Genomic DNA, 23,872 nt, shown 5'->3' on the forward strand with positions numbered 1-23,872 from the left:
CCAGATTTTCTTTCAAAATTTTGGGACAAAAGAATTTCCTTGGTACGAACCATTACTTCTGTCAGAGGTTTGTCTACTATTACCCTTATAAGGAAGACAATGGCCTTGTGGTATTACCACTTGACTATTAATCCAGAAACTCAGCTAAAGTTCTTGGGGACTCGGGTTCAAATCCCACCAGGGCAGGATGGTGGAATCTAAATTCAGTAAAAGATCTTTGGAATTAAGAATGTACTGATGACCTATTGTCGGAAAACCCATCTGGTTCTCCAGTGTCCTTCAGGGAAGGAAATCTGCCATCCTTACCTGATCTGGCCAACATGTGCCTTGAGAAACACAGCAACGTGGTTGACTCTCAACTGCCCTCAGGCAACTAGGGATGGGCAATAAATGCTGGAGAGCCAGCAAGGCCCATGTCCCATAAATGAATTTTAAAAATGCTTTGTTATGCATGTTTGGCTCTACCCATATGTGATAATCTATAAAATTTAATCTATGCAGGAATGATCTTGTATCAATAGAAATAAAAGGCTGCTACTTTCTCTGGTTTTGTTCCTCAGGTCCCTGGACTTGACAGGCCCTTTGCTTCTTGGTGGAGTTCCAAACCTGCCCGAAGACTTTCCTCTTCAGAATCATGAATTTATGGGATGCATGAAAAACTTGTTTATAGATAACCAGCAAATTGATATGGCTGATTTCATAGCAAATAATGGCACAGTATCAGGTAAGTTGGAGAAACATTAATGGGTAACGTATGGGGCAGCATGGTGGCACAGTGGTTAGCACTGCTGTCTCACAGCACTTCCTTCAAAAAAAGATACTTTGAACTCAAATTGTGCTGTGTTACACTCCCACCCCTGACATTTGGGCAGTATGGTGGCATATTGGTTCGCACTTCTGCCTCACAGTGCTAGGGACCTGGGTTCGATTCCCGACTTGTGTCACTGTCACTTCGGGAGTTTGCACAATCTCCTCATGTCTGCATGGGTTTCCTCCGGATCCTCTGATGTCCTCCCACAGTCCGGAGTTGTATTGTATTGGCTAGGTGCATTGGCCATGCTAAATTCTCTCTGTGTACCTGAACAGATGCCAGACTGTGGCAATGAGGGGATTTTCACAGCAACTTCATTGCAGTGTGTTATGGTACGAAAGTTATAATTTTGCAGGAGACTCAAGAGAGTGAGAGAATGATTCGGTATACAACAAGATTAGGTTCACACTTCGTACCTTTATTTATCCTTACTTATCTATCCTTATTTATCTATGGTATACAATTACATTATACATACAGTATTAAGCACTCAAAAAGAAGAACAGCTACAATTACAGTCTACAGACGGTATTAAGAAGAAGAGTTACATATATTTACCATCAGGACTGTGCCTTCATCCTTCCAATGACTGGGGAGCCCATTTCAGTCTCGGTGAAGGACCAACACGTTGTCCCGATAACGACCGGGCGATGCGCGCTTATCCCACGGTTGAGCGTCCACCGAGACAATGGGAATCCCCCTTTTTAAAGGCTGAGGGATGAGTTGATCAGGCTCATTCCTCTGCTCTGATATCCAATCAATGACAGTCCTGAGAGTGTTCACGCGCTGTTCCTGAGTACTTCACGCGATTACATGAGTTACTGTGCATCACCTTTATTTACTTGCTTGTGCAGTTTGGCACGTATACCTTTGTTTATGTACGCAAATAGGGCTTTTATCACCTTGTTTACTTATGTATGTAGTCTGGTACATACGCAAATAGGGCTTTGTAAGTTTTAGTGTTGAAGAATCTTTAATGTGTTTTTGGATTGTATTGAGTGCCCTGTTAACATTCTGTGATCTAGGAGGCATTGTTTCGCGGACCAGACATTGATTACTTCCATTACATTCGGCCCTTGGTCAGCGAAGCAATGCATCATACGCTGCTCGTTGCTTTAATTTTTGTAAATAACGACAAACATTCAACTTTCCCTTACACTCTACAATCGGTTTTTTACAATAACATCGATATGGGTCGGACCGGTCCTTCATCCTGGTAATATTACACTTTGACTTAATCCTGTCCATTATGCAATAAACTTCGCAGTTTCTTCCGGGTCGCACATACAGTACGGGATCGCAGGTCTGTTTGGCAGAACAGGTGAAATTATCCTGTTCTCGTTGTTTGTCCTTCGTGGGCCAAGCGCCCCACAACCCTGATCCCATAACTGCCTCCTCACCGGGGGTCCAGGCCTGAGCACTCAGGAATTCCAAGCAGCACAGCAGCAGTGGTAATAGTTGCTTCATGATTCTGTGTAACAAAAAAAACTGCACATGACAGGTTAGGATTCCCGTAAATAACATTTGTTAGCAGGGACGTTCACCCATTTCTCCTCTCCTGGTTTCATTATAGTTACTGTGTTATCATGTCCTTGTGCTATAACCTCGGCGGGAACCGGAGGTCCCTCGGATTGTTCTACCCACACCTTAGCTCCTGGTTTGTCTGTAGAACCAAATCCCCCTTCTCCCTTGAAGGTAATTTGTGTCGGCTTTTGGATTTGCTCTAATGGTCCCATGTGTACAGGTTTTATCAAGACTTGAGCAATACGGTCCCCAGCTTCTAAAGGGATCGGTTGGTCAGACAAATTATGCAATACTACTTTTATCGTGCCCTGATAATCGGCATCGATCACTCCAGCCATTACAATAACCCCCTTAAGGGCTAGGCTAGATCGCGGAGCCACCTGTCCATAAAATCCTTTGGGGCACTGTATACCTATCCCAGTCTCAATTACAGTGTTCTGCTGCGGGAGAGGAGTGACCGCATTAATAGCGTAAAGATCAAGACCAGCTGCTTCTGGTGTCCCTCTTATAGGCATTTTTGCGGTATCATGCATCAGCCAAATTTTAACAGGATGTAATATGTTTTCTGTTTCTACATTCTGAATCTTCGTTCTAAGGAGAGGAGTCTGTCCCTTGAACAAAGGGCGATTATTTAACCGCATGACTGCGTCCTCCAAACGGAATCGCCACCTAGCCAGATTATTTCCCTCTCCCCCTTTTCGAAGTTGTTGCTTTAATAGCCCGTTCATTCGTTCAATTAATCCTGCAGCTTGGGGATAATACTGAATGTGGTAGATCCATTCTACTTTATGGTCATCGGACCACTCTTTAATCCGTTGACCAGTAAAGTGGGTACCGTTATCAGTTTGAATTTGCAACGGTATACCATAATATTGTTCTATCAGGTGTAGGGTTTTCAGAGTTGCATTCTGATTAGCATGCTTTGAAGGAAGAGCTATCAGAACCCCTGAATATGTATCTACTGCCGTACAAATGTATTTACATCCTCCACTTTCCGGTAAAGGACCTACAAAATCCATTTGCCAAATCTGGGCTGGTTCCTTTCCCTTTGATAACTGACCCTTAACTACTTGTGGAATTCCCTTCTTCTGATAATGCTGGCACACAGTGCACTGGTGAGCAGCCGTGCGAGCTTCATCCATACTAATACTGATTCCTCGATCAATCGCCCAATTATATGTGGCTTGTGCTCCTAGGTGTCCACATTTTTCATGAGCCCAATTTGCTGCCTGTACTCCCATTGTTGATGGTACCTGTACTTCAGCTATTTTAGCATGCTGATCAGCAGTAGCATTATGCAATGCTTCAGCCGATGTTCGTTTAGTATGCGCACTTACATGAGTCACAGTCGTTCGCACTATCTGTACCTTTTCCCATATACACTGCCATAAGTCTTTTCCCCAAATTTCTTTACTCCGGATAGTCCTCTGGTGTCGATACCACGTAGTCATCCACACCACCATCCCATTCGCAACTGACCATGAGTCAGTATAGAGATGGCATTCCCTTATTCCTTCCTGATCTAACACCATAGTAACTGCCTTTAACTCTGCCCATTGACTACTTTTCCCCTCACCCATTACTTTCAATAACTGGTTCAGAGCAGGGTTATAAGCCACCGCTTTCCATTTACGCTTTCCATCTATGTACCTGGCGGAACCATCCGTAAACCAGGCGCACTGTTTTTCCCCATTTGTCAATTCCTGATATAGCTTCCCCCATTTTACCGGAGATTCTTCCATGGGAATAACTTCTACCATTTCCTCACCCATTTCGGGAGCTTCAGCAACTTGTTCATGTAAGGCAGATACTCCAGTAGGACCTGCTTTAGCCCTGTCAGAGATGTACCATTTCCATTTTAATATACTGGCTCCTTGTGCCCCCCCTATTCTATGGGTACGGGGGTTACTCTGTATCCAAGTCATGATAGGTATCTTAGGTCTGAGTAGCACATCTCGCCCAAGGGTTAATTGCTCTGTTTCTACTAATGCCCAATAGCAGGCCAGGAGTTGTCGCTCAAAAGGAGTGTACCGCGAACCAGGATCAGGGAGCTTCTTGGACCAAAATCCCAACGGTCGCCGCTTACCCCGATCCTTTTGCCATAGACTCCAATTGGCGTAAGTGTCTGTAGCTGATGCTTGTAATTCCACCGGACCCTCTACCATTGGTGCTAAAGATACTGCTTGTTGTATCGATTCTTTGGCTAATTCAAAGGCTGCCTGCTGTTCCTGTCCCCAGGTAAAATCATGTTTCTTCCGGGTTACTCTGTACAACGGACCTAATATCTGGGACAAGTGAGGAATGTGTTGTCTCCAATATCCAAACATTCCAATAAACTTCTGGACATCAGTCTTATTCTGAGGAGTGGCAAACCCTAATATCTTTGCCTTAGCCTTCGGCACTATCTCCCTTTCCCCCTTATTCCATTGTATCCCCAGGAACTTTACCGTCTGTGCCGGCCCTTACACTTTGTCGGGGTTAATCTCCCACCCTTTTTCCTTCATGTGTTTTATTAGATAATTCAGTTGCTGTTTTAACTCGTCCTCACTATTTCCCTGTATCATTATGTCATCGATATAATGCAATAGTTACATGTCTGGAGGAAGGTTCACTTCGTCCAGATGTTCAGCTACTATGCGATGACAAATTGTGGGGCTATGCAAGTACCCTTGTGGCAATCGGGTAAACGTATATTGTCTCCCATCCCATGTAAAAGCAAATTGTTCCTGTCTGTCTTCTGGTATTGGAATGGTAAAGAAGGCATTTGCTAAGTCGATGACCGCATACCATTCTCCCCCTTGTGCCTGTATTCGTTCTATAATAGATATGGTGTCCGGCACAGCAGCCGTCAATGGCGGTGTATGTCTGTTGAGGGCTCGATAGTCTACTGTCATCCACCATGACCCATCTGATTTTTTCACCGGCCAGATAGGGTTGTTCCACTGTGTGGTTATTCCCCGTAAAACTCCGGCGGCTACATAATCTTTGATCGTCTCTGTTATCTCAGCATGTCCTCCAGGAATCCGGTACTGCTTTAATTGTATTACTTCGGTAGCTATAGGAATAGGGAAGGGGGGCATTTTTACTCTGCCTACTTGTACCGGCCGGGCTTGGATACTCCCCCCAAATTTGTAACACCCATCTGTTAAGTATAGCGTCATTCCTCGTAAGATGTCCATTCCTATTATCCATTCCCAAATAGGTGAAATCAAAACGGTGTATTCTTTGGTAGGGAGGTTCCCTATTCCCAAAATTAGTCGAGTACTTACGGCTCTAATGGATCGTCCCCCAATCCCCGTAACTGTCATAGGAGCCCCTTTAAATTTATCTACATTCCCGTAAATTAAAGTGGCCTCTGCTCCCGTGTCTACTAGGGCTCTAACCGTTTGTATATTGTTCGAAGCCCAATGTATACGTACCAATACATGTGGTCTTATGTCACCCCAAGACCATGTAGTGGCCGTACACACCACGGGGGCTTGGCCTTCATCCTAATGGTAATCCTTTTCAAAATATTGGAGCTCTTGCATGGGATACAAGTGCCCTCTTCCTGACTTGTTTTTCCCCTTCTTACTTTTCTTATTTTCTCGCTTACCTCCTTTCTTAACCTCTCTACTTCCACCTCCTCCTCCTCTTCTAACTCTGAAGAGGAAGTTGGAGTTTCTTGCTCCTCACTCAGATTCTGTTTGCACTTACACTGACACAAACTAGGGAACTTTAGTCCCTCATCAGCTAGCGATACGCGTGCTGTTCGTTTTGTCGTTTCCCCTTTCCATAGCCCCTTTTTCTTGGCGAGTTGCCACAACTCCATCGTAGGGCGGCCATCTATCTCAGAAGCATCTATACCTGCCTGCTGAAGGAGAGTCCATAAGTGTCGCCTACTTATGTTCTCTCCCTTCACAGACCGTCCTGAACCTCGTTCCCGCTGGAAGGACGCCGACTCTCGTACCTCCCAGTCACCCATGTCTCCCAATTCTCTTAATCTTGTCGCCCCTTCTCCTATTGAAATCTCAGCCCCTAATAACACTGCCATAACCGCCCCTTTATATTGCGGGGGAGCTGTCTTAATAATAGCCTTCCGTTGAGAAGCAGTAAAGGGCATATTATCTAATTCATTCGCATGCCCGGTTTCTACAGCAGTCCGCATTCCCAATTCCCTCATTCGGTTGACTGCTTCCATCAAGGTATGCCACGGACCCTCTTTTTGGGGCCAAGACCCCGGATCTGGATGTCGCAACATGACAGCCTTAGCCATAGTAGTTAATAGGGTAGTGTCATGTTGCAACAGATCCAATTCTGTTTTCACTGCTCCCCATACCACGGGATCAGTACATAAATCAATAAAATGCCGTCCATCCTGGCTATCTATCTCTATCTGTCCAGCCCCTTGGTCATACAGCCTCACCAGCCATCGGTCAAGCGGCTCCCCCGATCTCTGTCGCATACGTTCTCTTATGTCTGACAGTTCTTGTTGTGTATAGTCTTCATACACATCTGCTCTATTCATTCTACCATCTGGCGTCTGACAAATACGCCGTCGCACTATAGGCTTGACCTGCACTGGGGTAGAATCATCATCTAAATCATCATCCTCCCCTTCTGACTCCCAAATATCTCCTTCCCAAATGGAGGGGTCCCACTGTTCGGCTAGCGCGGTGGCCACAAAGGCTCGCACCTTCTTTATATTGGGTGTTCGTTTCTTTTTAGCATTCAATTTAGCAACTTGCATCGCAGCCTTTTCAGCTACGCCTGCCACTTGTTCCAATCGTCGCCTAAGCAGCTCAACTTGTGTTTGGGCCATAGAGGCTTGCCCCTTGGCATCCATAAAATCTTGCCTAACCTTATCTAACTCTTCACACAGCTGGCCAGCCCGCTTATGCTGCCTTCTGTAGGCAGCCAACACGATCCATAGGCGGTCCTGCAACCCCCTCCACGGATCCTTTACATTTACAGAGACCTTCTGGAGACATTCCTCCAGGGCAGAAACATCCGCTCCCTGCAGAGCTATTGACCAACATTGGGGCGGTCCCCTGCCCACACGTATGAGTTGTGCCACCGTCTGATAGGGAGTACCATCCCATTCAGGCAAGACTTCAGGCACAGACTCTTTCCCCTTCTTACTTTTCTTAAACATTGCCTTAAACATTGTTGCCACCGAACCAAATACTCTCTCTCTCCCAGCTGCAAAACACAAGATCCTGCCGACTACGCCAAATGTTATGGTACGAAAGTTATAATTTTGCAGGAGACTCAAAAGAGTGAGAGAATGATTCGGTATACAACAAGATTAGGTTCACACTTCGTACCTTTATTTATCCTTACTTATCTATCCTTATTTATCTATGGTATACAATTACATTATACATACAGTATTAAGCACTCAGAAAGAAGAACAGCTACAATTACAGTCTACAGACGGTATTAAGAAGAAGAGTTACATATATTTACCATCAGGACTGTGCCTTCATCCTTCCAACGACTGGGGAGCCCATTTCAGTCTCGGTGAAGGACCAACACGTTGTCCCGATAACGACCGGGCGATGCGCGCTTATCCCACGGTTGAGCGTCCACCGAGACAATGGGAATCCCCCTTTTTAAAGGCTGAGGAATGAGTTGATCAGGCTCATTCCTCTGCTCTGATATCCAATCAATGACAGTCCTGAGAGTGTTCACGCGCTGTTCCCGAGTACTTCACGCGATTACGTGAGTTACTGTGCATCACCTTTATTTACTTGCTTGTGCAGTTTGGCACGTATACCTTTGTTTATGTACGCAAATAGGGCTTTTATCACCTTGTTTACTTATGTATGTAGTCTGGTACATACGCAAATAGGGCTTTGTAAGTTTTAGTGTTGAAGAATCTTTAATGTGTTTTTGGATTGTATTGAGTGCCCTGTTAACATTCTGTGATCTAGGAGGCATTGTTTCGCGGACCAGACATTGATTACTTCTATTACACAGTGTTAATGTAACTCTACTTGTGACACTAATAAATAAGCTTTAATCTTTAATTGGTGTTCTCAATTCACTGACCCAGATACTGAATTTACCATGGCGGATAAAGCAACAATTGGAGCAGAAAATATAAGGGGGAGACATCAGTCTGTGGTCAAGCTCGCTATTATGTTGGTAGAGGGTTCTTTCCTTGGTTCAATATAACAGGGGAACAGGTGGAAGAAAATGCTTAAAGACAAAAATTGTAATGCCTTGTAATAAAATAAAATGGGAATGTATAAATTGGAGTAGACAAGTGCTAAGACAACTCCAATTATTTTAGTGGTATTAACAACACCAATCACCTGGGAAAGGAGAAAATATTTACTCTAATTTTTGGAATTGAAAAGAGTTATCATTCATCCCTGAAGAACCAGTTTAATTCTCACTTCTGCAATTAAGGATGTGTTTTGCAATACATGTGTCTGAGATGTACATTTTTTTTCCTTATGTAGGCTGCTCTGCAAAGTGGAATTTCTGTGATTCAAACACATGCAAGAATGGAGGGACATGTGTGAACAGATGGGAGACCTTCAGCTGTGAGTGTCCCCTGGGCTTTGGAGGCAAGAACTGTGAGCAAGGTATGGCACAGATGTACAACCTAAATCAGTACTATTTATCAACATTCTTACTTTCATTCAGAAACTACCTGGGCTTTTTTTTGTATTTGTTAGCAGTTGTAGTCTCTCTGAATGTAGGATTTAATCTTACTTCCTGCTGACAAAGTTCCAAATTCCCTCTTGATATTCAAGCTAAATATATTACCATGCTCGCAACGTTATTAGGTTCTTTTGGGTAGGAGTGAAGGGAGTGGGAAGAGAACTGAATCATTCACTTGAGTTCTCATAATGGGCAGGGATAGTGAAAGCTAAATTAAGAGAAAAAAAAACAGGAAATCTTTTTCTGGTCACTTTCACATAGCAAAGTTGTTAAACAGGATTTAGCATTAAATGCCCAACATGAAAAGGCTATTAACTTTTGCAATTTTCATTTTAGGAAGTGCCTGAAAATTGTCAATACCGCACCCAAACATGGCACTTCTTATTTTTGCAGGAATGGGTTAGTTTGCGTGTACACATGTGCAATTCAGAAATGAAATCGGTCATTTAAATTAACAGCCGCCTATACTTAAGTCAGATTTTTGCATCCTAGGAATGTGGAACTTCTTTTTTCATTCATTCGTGGGACATGGGCGTTGCTGGCTGGCCAGCACTTATTGCCCATCCCGAGTTGCCCTTGGAGGGCAGTTGAGAGTCAACCACATTGCCATGGCTCTGGAGTCAAATGAAGGCCAGACTAGGTAAGGAAGGTAGATCTCCTTCCCTAAAGTACATTAGTGAACCAGATGGGTTTTCTGGTCACTTTCACATGGGAATAATAATGGTTTCAAGGTCATCAGTAGATTCTTAATTCCAGATATTTTTTATTGAATTCAAATTCCACCATCTGCTGTGGTGGGATTCAAACCCCAAAACATTAGCTGAGTTTCTGGATTAATAATCTAGTGGTAATGCCATCAGGCCATCGCATCTCCACTTGAAGCAGGCAGAGTAAACCTGGTAAAAAAGGGTCTGAACTTTGAGCATTTGTTTAGATAGCCAGGGTACTCCTTTGGCGAAGTAGGTATAGCCTGTGGTATTAGCAGGGCAATTACTTTTGCCCTCCTAATACATGCATCCAAGTACCAGGAAGAAGTTTATGCTGGATAAGGGGGCATTGTGTTTCATCTGAAGGAATAGCAATAGGTGTCACCCTCACATATTGAGGCCATTGAAACCAGTCACTATAAGCAGCTGGAGGCCAGAGTGAAGGTCAAACACCAGGGGGTGGAGTCTGCTGCCTGACTACCAGGGGGGAGGAGTAGATAAGCAGGTACTACCTGGTGGAAAGGGTCTACAGAACTAGGACACCCTACCTCAGTATGATGGAGAACCAGTGCAGACAAGACTCAGGCTTAGCTGTGAGATGGTGACAGACATATGTCACCTGGGACAGCAGCATCCTAAGCCTCCTGCCCACTGGAGCATCATTATGACTTCCCACCCTCCTCCAAGAGGACTGTGCACAGATGTCTCTGATTCTGATAGCTCCTGCACTCTGATGTTGTGCCCTTCATCTTGTGCCACCAACTCTAACTGGCTGCTATATCCCATTGATGTGTTAGTATTGGACTTGACAGAGTATGGGCTAGTATCACATGATGTTGCATCTTTGGACATCCCTTCCTCCTCTTGATGCCTGATGGATGGTCTCGCCTAGGGGAGGTGGTTGTGGTAGAGTGCGGGGGGAGGGGAGGCTGTGTTAGTATTGGGTGAGCAGAGCTGGAAATGTATGAAACGAAAGACAATTACCTAGATAGATTCCTACCTACAGTGTAAGCAGGCTCTGATGCAGCCCTTGCCTTTAACTATGTTCTTGTTGCCCATATGATGCGACCCTATCCTTGCACTCCCATCATGCCAACATGCCATTGTGCTCAACGAAATAACAGGATGACCATAATCACTGCAAAGGTGCTCACTAATTCTCCACAGGTCTCCCCAGAGGGATGATGGACTAAACATCTAATCTAGCCCACCCACATCCAGACTGAAAACTGGAAGCTTGGGCAGCCATTTTTAAAGGTCAGGCTCATGGAACTGGGAACTCTCTCAACTCTGTGCATCTGACTTTTGGATGAAAATCCAGACCATAGTGTGTTGTTAAAAGTAGTGCATACAGTTTATCAAAGGAGTTCATTGAGGTGTGGCATTGTTCATAAAGTTAAAGTATGACAGGAAAAGTGGCAGTATGAGTGAAACTTGGTTTAAGGACTAAAAAACAAAGAAAACTGGTTAGTGAATGTTTCTTGGACTGGAGGGATGTAAACACTGGTGGGTTTTACACTGGTCAATATATCTTTACTGAGGTTCAGTGTCTCAATTGAAGACAGTATTACTGGTGGGATTAGCACGTCACTTATTTACTGGAGCATTCCATAGGTGATGTGGGCCAGGTGGGTCCCTTCTGTTTTGTAAAATTCTACATCAGAGTTTTGCTAGATGTTGCTAGTTGTTATAAAATGAAAAAATGTTGATTTCCCGAGAGTAGTCGTTTAATGTGGGTAAGCTCCAGTTGATTCCTCTTGATGGATAATATATCTTGGCTGGCAAGGCATATTTTTATCCTCTGTTTGTTTGCTTGTTTAGTACTAATGAAAATTAAAGTCCAACACTGTGAGAAATACATTTGAATTCCTCCTGATCCTCAGACTGCAATTGAACCAGAGCAGTTCTTGTTATGAGCAGCAGAGCCTGAGTTAACACGTAGAGAATTAAAAGTGTGGTAATCCATCACATAACAGCAGCCTTCCGAGAGTTCTGAAAGTTCATAAGATGTATTCACGTGTGTGAGACACAGCAGTTGGGTGCATAATGAATAGTGCTAAGCAGTTCTCCAAAACCCTACTCATGGATCCGGTTACAATGCACCTGCCTTTTGCGTGATGGAGTCCGTCTTACTTTGAAAACAACCCTTCAAACGAAAGCAAAATAAGATCTCGTTTTATCACGAGAGAATGTTCAGAATGAGTCTCTGGATTGTTTTAGCTCTTTATTTCAAATGAGAAGCATGGCACATTATTACATAAAAGGACCTCAGTTTTACTGCTGCTGGCTCCAAAGCTTTGTACCCTTGAAAGTGACATTGTTGTCATATTTCTTCTGTTTTGTTAACTTGAATAATGCTTTGAAAACACTTTATATGGTTGTTTTCAAAATTGAGCATTTCACCCACTGGTCCAGAATTCTTTGAAAATACAACAGTCTTGTGATAATAGGCAAGCTAAATAAACCAAGTGTGTGAGTTTAAGTGCAATACTTAATTTAATGGCAGTATATTGGGCATTTTGTTCTCAGGATATTAGAATCACAAAATCTCTACAGTGCAAAAGGAAGCCATTTGGTCCATTGAACCTGCATCGACAACAATCCCACCCAGGCACTAGCCCAAAAGCCCACGTATTTACCCTGTTAATTCCCCTGACAGTAAGTGTCAATTTAGCATGGCCAATCCACCTGTCTGCGCATCTTTGGACTGTGGGAGGAAACCAGAGTACCCTGAGGAAACCCATGCAGACACAGGAAACATGTTAACTCTTTGCTGATAGTGACCCAAGGCTGGAATTGAACCCCGATCCTGTGCACTGTGAGGCAGCAGAGCTAACCACTGTGCTGCCCTTCCTGGAAATTGTGACAAGACCCAGCATCAAATGATGAGATTGGGCTTGATTGTAGTGTTTCACGTGCGTGAATAACCTGCGCATTCTCAATGTGCGTGCTAAAAAGGACTGGGCACCAAAGTGTAATTTTTAACCCAGCGTGAGCCAGTTTGTTTAGAAGGAAAGGAGAGAAGATGAAAAGATAAATCCCTCGTATCCAATAATGAATTTTAGGAGTGATTCCAAAGCAACATCCTACTTGAGTTTGTGTAACACCATAATGCAAGAAAAAATAAATTTGATCCTTTTTTATAGCTATCAAACTTTAAAGTTCAAGTCTTTATTTAAATTACTCCAGCTTCTTTTGCTTAGACAGTGTGGTCTAGGTCCCTGACGTATGACAATATGAAAGATAATCCACAACTAAAGGAAATTCTGGGCAAAGGGCTGAAAATGAATGGACAGTATGAATGGCCCATAAATTGGACAGTGTAGCAGCTGTTTCTCAGCCACCGTCTGGCATACCAAGTCTCCCATATGGAAGGCACAAAGCCTAAACATATTTCCAGCCAGAGGTACCAAAGTTGAGAAAGGGGAAAAATAAGGTGGTCCAGAGGTGCTAGACTGCTCAAGCAACTGAAAGATCTACGACCCGACTGAGTGTTTAACTACAAGACTTGTTTGCCTTAAAGCAGGCTAAGTTCAGTAAAATAGAACCTTGGGACATAGGAGAAGTAGTAGGCCATTCGGCTTGCATTAACACTACGATGAAGGTACTGTGAAAATCCCCTAGTCACCACACTCAAGCACCCGGGCACACTGATGGAGAATTTAGTGGCCAATGCACCTAAACAGCATGTCTTTCAGACTGTTGGAGGAAACCAGAGCACCCAGAGGAAATTTACGCAGACACGGGGAGAACGTGCAGATTCCGGTCAGACAGTGACCCAGGCCAGGAATCGTACCCAGGTCCCTGACGCTGTGAGGTAGCAGTGCTAACCATTGTGTCACCGTGCCTGCTTTTGGCAGCAGGAAAGCATTAATGCTAAAGTGCCATTAAAAACCTGTAGTCACTGAGCATTTGATCACTCTCATCTGTTGAAGCAATTAACATAATGCACTGTGTATGACTAATCTGAACAGCCGCTAACATGTAGCAGAGAAATATAGACAGTCTGCCTTGTGTGATAAAAAGATCAGGAAGGAAAGATGGGCTGGAGAAGAGCACAAGGGAAATGAAGACTGGAGGTGCACAGCAAGAATTAAATGATGCCACGTAATGGAGTATTTGGGCTTCCCTCCAGCTCTGATAAATAGGATCATTTACTTTCCCTTATGGTCACTAAGGGAGCAAAAATTAAATTCAAGTATTAAGAAGTCCTGTTTCCATGAAATTCTTTTACAAAATGAACTGAAAATGTCAAACTGCTGGCAGATAATTTTCTGAGGTGAAGAGTGAAACACATTTTGGATGGCCCAATGGAAGGGAAGCTAATAGTGGTAAAAGCAAAAATACTGCAGAGGCTGGAATCGGAAACAAAAGCAGGAAACGGTAGAAAATCTCAGCAGGCCTGACAGCGTCTGTGGAGAGAGAGTTTGGAGCCAACAGTCCGAGTCAAGATGATTTTTCATCTGTCAAAGGATCATCCTGATATGAAATGTTGGCTCTATTCTCTCTCCATGGACTAATTGTGAATGCCCCTTGAAGAACAACACAGCAGATTAAGGGTTACCTGGCCTGGGGGACCAACTGGGACATTAAGAAGTCTCACAACACCAGGTTAAAGTCCAACAGGTTTATTTGTAGCAAACGCCACTAGCTTTCAGAACTGGCTGTTCCTTTGTCAGGTGGGTGGGAGTTTAACCTCTCTGCACGTGAGTTGAACTCCTACCCACCTGATGAAAGAACAGCCAGTTCTGAAAGCTAGTGGTGTTTGCTACAAATAAACCTGTTGGACTTTAACCTGGTGTTGTGAGACTTCTTACTGTGTTTACCCCAGTCCAACACCGGTATCTCCACACCATGAAGACCAATTGGGACTCAGACTGGATAATCACCCTATGGGATAGAGCTCACTGAGGCATTTCTTTATGACAAGGAATCATGAGCTCACCCTCAATAAATGGACTAACATGGAGACAAAGCAAATGTATCACCGACTCTGAGATAGGAGACATGAAGGGAGCTGGCTGCAGTACACTTCTTAATTAATCAATACCTTTTGCATTTACGAATGAAGTCTCTGAAAGTGCACCAATGCACTAATGGAGGAAATATTTGATAAGCCTGGTTTTGGAGTGCTTCTTGCTGACAAAGTGCTAAGAACAATGTGACGTGTTTAATTTTTTTCCAGTACTGTCGTTTTGATGGTTGCTATGCAACCTTGGCGAGCTGGTGATGGCATCAGTCCCATTCAGGGGTGGCTCTCGCATGTCCGCAGACTCAGTTGTGTGCGAAGTGCATTCAGTACAAGGTCAGCCCTCCCCATTAGGCTGATCTTTCCTATTAATAAGGTCTTCGAGCCCCACATCAGCATCTAAAAACATTAACAAGAAGCGAGCGGAGACAGAAAGGGACCTGCATTCATTTAATGCCTTTCAAGACATCCCGAAGTGCTTGACAGCAAATGAATTATAGCTAATGAGAGCACAGAGAGAGAAAAAAATCCATCCTTTTTGAGACAACTCGCAGCTATTCACTACCTCACCCAAGTTGACCACCCATCAAGTTTAAGCCTTGATGGGGTGAGTATGAGCAACTTACTTTACCTTGGGAAATAGCACAGCCAAGTTTAATCCTCTCATTAACTGATGTCCACGTACTCGTGCTTTCAGTTAACTTCTTTTCTGCCCCTATTCTTCAATCTCCTGCTAAATTTAACTCCCTAAATAAAACACACACACCCCAAGGGACACAAATCAAACCTTCCTGTTATCTGTTTGGCTCTGAACCGCATTAAGTGCTGCACTTTATCCACTTGGTTATTTTTAACAGCAGAGAGCTCGGAAGTGTCGCACTAATTGTGAGGAAATGTATTGTTTAGCGAGAACACAATGTTAAGACACAAACTGTCAATCGGTGCTGGCTCAGATGATGCCGTATTAATTAAGCTGCTGAGCTTGCCAAATTCACTTTTGCAAGAGCCGGAGAAAGGAAAAGTTTTCTGATATTTAACACTTCCCCCCCTCGGCAGCTGCTTCCGTCCCACTTGTAGTTTTTAAGAAGCTGTTTTGGGCTGATTCCACAGGCTGACCTATTTGTATACTCTGGTCAAATGATTTGCCATTAATTGTAAGACAATAGCAGGCACTATGGAGATTCCCTGGAGACGGCCACATGCAGGAGGAGTTAATGATTTACATCTGTGTTTGGGGTTTTGTGGCTGGACATTGAGAAGTCGAGCTGTCCGTGCTTCCTCTGCCGCAGCTGTTTGCGATGCGGCGCTGCAGGTCGAGACAGTGGCACGGCGTTCCGAGCAGCTCACACAGCATCCGCACAAAGGATCACATTCATCCTTTAGACAAGGGAACAGCCAGGTTAAAAATGTGTACCTCTCAGCCATTCATCCCGTGGGCAAAATCAAAGCAGTTGAAGTGTGGGTGCTGATTGTCAAGCTAATCTAAAATGAGCACATGTGAGAGAGAGAGATTCTGTACTGAGCATGGGGTGTTGAAAATTCACTGCTAAGGTCTATATACGTGACTGCCGTGAAACCTATAATGTGAAGAAGTGGTTCAGACCCAGATAATCACATTTTAATTTGATGTTTTAAGTTTCCTTTGTGATTTGATTTTTAGTTCCGGTTGTTTCCCCCTCCTTTTGGGGAGCTGCCCCTTTTAGTTTGTCCCCGAGTTAAGTTGAGTTGGTTTATTCGGTTGGTATTGAAAATAAATACCTGAAGGAGTGGTTCAGGGAGAAGACCCTTAATAATTTGGCAGGTTAATTTAGTGAGCAATTGAGTCATGCAAACCAATGAGAGATCTGCTTTGATTCCAGTCTATCCCGAGTTAGTTCACATCTGCTGGGAAAAGAAGGAGAGCCGCATTAGACATGCAGTGATGTGCTCAGAACGTAGCTATTCCACTCAGCATCTGGAAATTGTCTATGGAATTACAAGTGTGGGTGATTACTGTCAAGCTAATCTGAAATGCTTGTGTAAAAATAACGTTAAGTGGTTGCACTCAATAACTATACCAACTATTGATCAGGATTCCAGGGAGTAGATTTTACGTCCTCTGTTTTTAGTGGTATGGGATGGGATGGGATGGGATGGGGATGGGGGAGGTGTGGAAGCATATGCAATATACCAGTTGGCTAGCCCACTGCCTTCCCACCCATCTTCAATTTGTTCCCCATAGTGCAGAGACTATTTCCTCGGGTGGATGTAGCTGTTACTAGGGGGGCATAACTATAAGGTTCATGGTGGGAGATGTAGAAGGGATATCCAAGGTACACTCTTCACTCAGAGAGTGGTTGGGGGTGTGGAATACACTGCCTGCTGTGATAGTGGAGTCGGACATTTTCGGAACTCTCAGGAGGTTATTGGGTAGGCACATGGAGCACACCAGAATGATAGGGAGTGGGATAGCTTGTTCTTGGGTTTGGACGTAGCTCGGCACAACATTGAGGGCTGAAGGGCCTGTACTGTGCTGTACTGTTCTATGTTCTGTAATAAGAGGACTGGGGGTGGGGAGGTTGAGTAAAGCACCCATGAGCTTGCCCACTCTTAGGCCTGTTGCATGTCCTAAGTGGACAATTCAAGTTTATTTATTAGTCACATGTAAGGTTTACATTAACACTGCAATGAAGTTACTGTGAAATTCCCCTAGTCACCACACTACAATGCCTGTTCGAGTCAATGTACTTAACCAGTCGATCTTTCAGACTGTGGGAGGAAACTGGAGCACCTGGAGGAAACCCATGCAGACATGGGGAGAACGTGCAAACTTCACACAGGCTGTGACCTAAGCCAGGAATCGACCCCGGGTCCCTGGTGCTGTGAGGCAGCAGAGCTAACCGGTGTGTCACTGCTGTATTTTGAAGCCCTCAATTCACCTCCATTGGCAGCAAACACCAGGTATTGGCAGGTGGGCAAGAGTGGGATAGCCATTCCTTTTAAACCAAGGTTGGTGAAAAATCATGAAAGAAGAGGAGACATTCAGGGAATTCCATGTGCCCAAGATTTTACTCTTCACCAACCACTGCCCCCACCCACCCCCACCCCCAGCAACCACCGCCTCCTTCCCCACCGCCACCTTTTTGCCTCCCATGCTGACCTCCAAGTTTCATCCCTCCCCCTCCCTTCTCTAGAGAGCCTGATCCCTCCAACCCAAAAGCCCAGAACTCACCAGGTTCTGGCGTCTACGCTCCATCTCCATCAGTCTCCTTGCAGCAGCACTCACCTCTGGGTTCTGTGCTTTTGGAACATCTGGGGTTGCTTTGGTGGGGGTTCCTCCCATTAAAAACACAAGCTCATTGAGGCCACGCAGAGTGCATTACCACTGCAAACCAATCTTATTTAAAGGCACTCGGTTTGGAACCAACTTTTCTTCTGAACGCTGGAGGGTGATACATAAACATAGAAACTAAAAGCCAGAGTAGGTCTTTTGGCCCTTCAAGCCTGTGGCACCGTTTATTTTGATCATGACTGATCATCACATTGAATATCCTGATTTCCCACCCCCTTCCCCCCATAACCTTTGATCCTTTTAGCCCAAGACCTATATCTAGTTTCTTCTTGAAATCATGCAATGTTTTGGTCTCGAATACTTTCTGAATTCCACACATTCACTACTCTCTGGCTGAAGAAACCTCTCCTCACCTCAGTCCTAAAAGATTTACCTTATCCTCAAATGGATAGCAAAGAATAGAATTCCCCATGTAAAATCCCTCCCAGGTCATTATAATTTGTGGTTTTCTGTTTAGTACTGTCACCTGACTGAGGTTTGTTTTTTTTAAATCTGTGTATAGAGCCAAAGCCCATATGTTACCTACTTTTTACCTCTAGTTGTCAGAAGTATTGGATAGTAGGCCCTGCCTCCCTACTCTCCTTGGAATTGAGATCTTGAATGAACAAGTCCTTTTTGTTTTCAGAGTTGTAATCTTTTTAGAATAGTTCATGCTATATGGATCAATGGAATGAATTTTAACCCTACTTGCTCAGCAAAAATAGGGCAGATGGACAATTAAAAGCAAATGAATTAGTCACCCATTTGGGACTTGCTGGTCAAAGGACAAGTATCGCTTCCTACCCATTTGATGCTCACCCAATCATTGAGCCAATTAGACAGTGGCCGGAATTTTTCAGCTGTTCACACCCTGCCATCGCTGAAAGCGAAGATAGAATTTGGTGCTCGACCAAATCTCCATTCACTGCAGTGGGTCCTGAAAATTCCGTCAGTGTGAATGGCTAGAAAATTCTGGCCAGTAATTGACAGCAACCAGAGAAATGTGGAGGCGTTGGCATAGTGGTATTATCGCTAGACTATTAATCCAAAAACTCAGCTCAAGTTCTGGGGACCAGGGTTCGAATCCCGCCACTGCAGCTGGTGGGTTTGAATTCAATAAAAAAAAATCTGGAATTATGAATCTACTGATGACCATGAAACCATTCTCAATTGTTGAAAAAACCCATCTGGTTCACGAATGTCCTTTAGGGAAGGAAATCTGCCATCCTTACCTGGTCTGGTCTACATTAGAGCCAAAGCTACAGCAATGTGGTTGACTCTCAACTGCCCTCTAAATGGCCTGTCTGTTTCGAGAACAACTTGGGATGGGCAATAAATGCTGGCTCGCCAGCAATGATGTGGAGATGCCGGCGTTGGACTGGGGTAAGCACAGTAAGAAGTCTCACAACACCAGGTTAAAGTCCAACAGGTTTGTTTGGAAGCCAAGTTCCACACACATGAGTTCGGCCTCAACCAGGTACTTGCGTTCATGTCACACTATCTGTAACCACCACAACTTGCCGGGGCTTGCAAAATCTCACTAACTGTCCTGGCTGGAGATAATACGTATCTCGTTAACTTGTGCTTAACCCTCTCTCCACTCACGTTGTCTGTACCTTTAAGACTTAATTACCTGTAAAGACTTGTATTTCCAACCACTATCTTGTAAATTGAGTTTGTGTCTTTATATGCCCTGTTTGTGAACACAACTCCCAATCACCTGATGAAGGGGCACTGTTCCAAAAGCTTGCACCTTCTGTTACCAAATAAACCTGGTAGCCAGCAATGCCCATGTCCCATGAATGAATTGAGTACTGAACAAAAAGATGAGTCAGTAAGAATGTAAATGAGTTTGTAAAGAAAGCATTTTTTAAAATCATTATTAACAGAAATCATATTGTTCAAGATATTAAATAAGACTTTGATCCATAAATTAAAATAAATTACAACCATGATTCCACTTTTTGAAAAATGCTTTATTGCCTTGTGCAATTGTATACTACAAAATCAGAACCCAAATTTGCTTTGGCTTATGAAGGAAATTAATTTGCACACTCAGGATGATGAGACCATAGATAGTCACAAAAGCTGGGGTTAAAGTGAGCCAGGATAAATCCCTTTGGATACGAACATATGGAACTTTCTGAATGGATCATGCATTGGGGAATGGTTCACAATGAAACCAGTATAGCAGAGCATTAGACAGAAACTTGAGTTATTTGAACCATATGGTGACAGATTTTACAGTGTGAAAGATTGATTAAACCTGCACCGTTTGCATACGTTCTGGGAAAGCTCAGCATTGTCTTCTGTTTTACCAAAGTCAAATTTACAAAACAGATACACAGGTTCGGGTATGAGACAGATACATCTCCCAGCCCTGCAGGAAAATTTACAACCGTTCCTGCCCTGAACTCCTCGGATGCTTCCTTCCCATACAGGTGGAAGTAGCCCAGGGTCACCCTGCCAAGGCTCTAACCAATTCCCTCTTTAGGAGACTTAGCTGCTTGCTAAGCCCAGATCCCAGTGACAGGGTTCATATGCCCCCTTGGTTGAGTTCACTATGTCTCTTGATACCAGTATCAAGTGAAACTCCCTGCTTGGGGAATCTCATTCCTTTCATGTCATTTGCCATTTAAGGAAACAATGGAAGTTGTTAAAAGTCAGAGAAAATGGAGACCCAATTTAATGGTTCTTTCCCAATTCTTTTGTGCTTTTGCAGTTTCCCAACCGAGTCACGATAAAGCCAACATAGTCCTTATATGTATCCAAACTAGCAAATTTTGATTTTATTTTTAGTAAAGTGTGTTTGTATGTACATGTTAGCACCATTCAGCAGTATATATAATGAATTTGAAGGGGTTGATGAAGTGCTACATAAAATAATGAGCAAGATTCTCTGGCCCCCCCCTTGGTATTTTTCTCAGTAGCAGGAGGTAGCACTCCATTCACTGGTGGCCGAATCCTCTGGTCCTGCCGCTGTCAATGAGATTTCTCATTGAAGCCACCTTATGGCTTTGGGAAATGCACGGAATGGGGTGCATCACGAGCGGGAAGAGAGGATCCCACTGGCATGAATGGCCAGAGAATTCCGGCAATATATTGACAATTCCATAATTTGGACTACTTTTTTCAATAATGATATGCAAAAATTATTTACATTTAGAACCATAGAACCCTACAGTGCAAAAAGAAGCCCCTTCGGCCCACTGAGTCTGCACCAAACACAATCCCACCCAGGCCCTACTCCAATATCCCTACATATTTTACCCACTTATCCCTCTAACCTGAGCATCTCAGGACACTAAGTAGCAATTTTAGTATGGCCAATCAACCTAATCCGCACATCTTTGGAGGAAACCGGAGCAGACGCGAGGAAAATGTGCAAATTCCACACACTGACCCGAGCTGGGAATCAAACCCAGGTCCCTGGAGCTGTGAAGCAGCAGTGCTAACCACTGTGCTACAGTGCCGCCCCAAGATTTCTTGCTTTTACTGTTGACTGCATTTTAAGCTTCAGAACTATAAATTGGAGATAGATTGAGAACAGTTTAATAACAGATTGTGTAGAAAAATGAAGTTCTGCCCCAAGGACACGATGACAATGGATTTTGGCTATTGTCCATTTTCTCCATCTGTGATGTCACTGAAATGGAAATTTATGTTGGCTGTGAAGAAAAATTCTACATAAAATATTGTTTGTCAGACAACCTCCCATCATCAGTCTTAACACCCGTGCTCAGAAATCAAATGAGTATTGGACGACACCAACAAGCATTTGTAACACTTAGCTCCCAACTCACAAAATCTGCAGCATGAGTCGCACATAAAGGGACATAGGAATTATTTGATTTCATCCGATTTGAGAGAATCATAGAATCCCTATAGCGCAGAAGGAAGCCACTTGGCCAATCGAGCCTGCATCAACAACAATCTTACCCAGGCCCCAACCCCGTAACACCACACATTTACCTGCTAGGTCACCTGATACTGAGGCGCAATTCAGGATGACAAATCCACCTAATCCACACATCTTTGGACTGTGGGAGAAAACCAGAGCACCTGGAGGAAACCCATGCAGACAGGTGGAATGTGCAAACTCCACACAGACAGTGAGATGGGGCCAGAATCAAAGCCAGGTTCCTGGCGCTGTGAGGCAGCAGTGCTAACCACTGTGCCACCATGTTTCCTCTATCCCGGTAGTCAAATGATACAACCGTAATTAAATTGTTGACTAATCCTAGCCATCAATTTCTTATTGATCAACCTGTAGCATATGCCGATGTGAGGCAGAAAAGGCCCACAGTAAAAGAAAACTTTGGGAAACGACACAACACCATCTGTCCCTGTAGCAAGCATGCTGCACTCGCTATATACAGTGACGCAATACTTTCCATTATCTTCACTTAGCCTTCTTTCGGGTGGCTTGCTATTAGAGGACATTTATAATAACCTTACTGAGGTTATGATGTATAATGAAATATTCATTCTATGTTGCATCTTCTTCACTGATTCTAACATCACATGAAACATCAATTTGACAAATTGAAAGGATAGTGTCACACAATTAGACAGCTATAATTCCCCAGTGGGGGTGCTGAAATGTAAGCTAACTCAATATCTGTTCATTGCAGTGACAAAAAGAAGTCTTTCTTAATATATAAATGCAAAGTGACATTCATTGGGCAATCAAATTTCGGGACTGCCCTGGCGTGAAAGCCCAAGGCCCCATCGAGACGTTTGTGGCAGCTGATCAAATTTTGCATGCGAGAGTTTCTTGTAATAGGTTCAAAGGTGAATGAGTGTTTGAATTATTTCAGTTTCAACTTTAGGGCTCAATTTTTTTCTATATTTGTAAATCCAGAGACAAAATGAGGCAGTGTGTTACACAAGCCTTCCCGGAATCTCAGCACCACAGATCCAACATATTGCTAGACAGAAGACGTGCACACTGTCCCATAAATGTGGAAATTAAATGTGGGTGGCACAGTAGTTAGCACTTCTGCCTCACAGCACCAGAGACCTGGATTTGATTCCTGGCTTAGGTCACTCTGTGTGGAGTCTGCATGTTGTCACTGTGTCTGCTTGGCTTTCCCCCAGGTGCTTCTATTTCCTCCCACAGTCCGAATGACATGCTGGTTAGATGTATTGGCCATGCTCAATTCTTCCTCAGTGTATCCAAACAGGCGTCGGAGTTTTTTTGACTAGGGGATTTTCACAGTAACCTCATTGCAGTGTTAATGTAAGCCTACTTGTAACAAATAGATACATTTTAAATCCTGCAAGGCATTATATCGAAAAACCCCTTTGCCATCTATGACTGAATTTCTTTCTTGACTTCTCTTCCTCCTGCACTCCTTGCTGCACAAATCCTATAGAAACAAAACTAACTGGAATGATGCAGAACACCAAAAGGCCATGTCTACGGATAGTCATCTGCAGCAATATTTGGATATGGAAGCTTAGAAGGTGCACAGGGGGAATGTGGTTCTGTTGTACTGTGGAAGTTCTGATTTTAAAGAAATTAGTACATCAAAGTAAAATGAAGCAAATTCAAGTAGAGGTAAATCCCATTTTTACAGAGTGCCATTTTACCGAAAATGTCAGTTTTATGGAATAGAAGTGATTGGGTTGTAAATTGACAGTTCCACCTGCTGTGGCACTGGCTCCTCTCCTCAAACACATGGAATCACTTGAACACACACATGTTCAATAACCAACCTGCTTATTTCCCATGGCCTCCAATGTTATTAAAACTTTTGTGTATTTTGACTAAGGGTGAATTACACAATGCCGGTTCTTAAGGAAAACCCTTTTTTTGCAGAATTAACTCGGCCCCAGCCCATTTTGTAAAAAAGGGATTGACCTGTACAAACAAATGAATTTGACTCATTTCA

At 43.6% G+C, this 23,872-nt stretch overlaps 1 protein-coding gene across 3 annotated transcripts in view; it reads left to right on the forward strand.

Moving 5' to 3' along the window:
- The window catches only part of celsr2 (cadherin, EGF LAG seven-pass G-type receptor 2), a 309,225-nt gene that overhangs the window by 209,645 nt on the left and 75,708 nt on the right, over window positions 1-23,872 (forward strand). For all 3 annotated transcript variants that reach the window (XM_080210022.1, XM_080210025.1, XM_080210024.1), the window contains exons 7-8: window positions 561-724; window positions 8,785-8,910. In XM_080210022.1, the coding sequence (XP_080066148.1) occupies window positions 561-724; window positions 8,785-8,910 (290 nt within the window). The remainder of the gene's footprint in view (window positions 1-560; window positions 725-8,784; window positions 8,911-23,872) is intronic.

This window comes from Carcharhinus amblyrhynchos, chromosome 22 (genome assembly GCF_965287045.1).
Source record: "Carcharhinus amblyrhynchos chromosome 22, sCarAmb.v2.hapA, whole genome shotgun sequence".
NCBI classification, from domain to species: domain Eukaryota; kingdom Metazoa; phylum Chordata; class Chondrichthyes; order Carcharhiniformes; family Carcharhinidae; genus Carcharhinus; species Carcharhinus amblyrhynchos.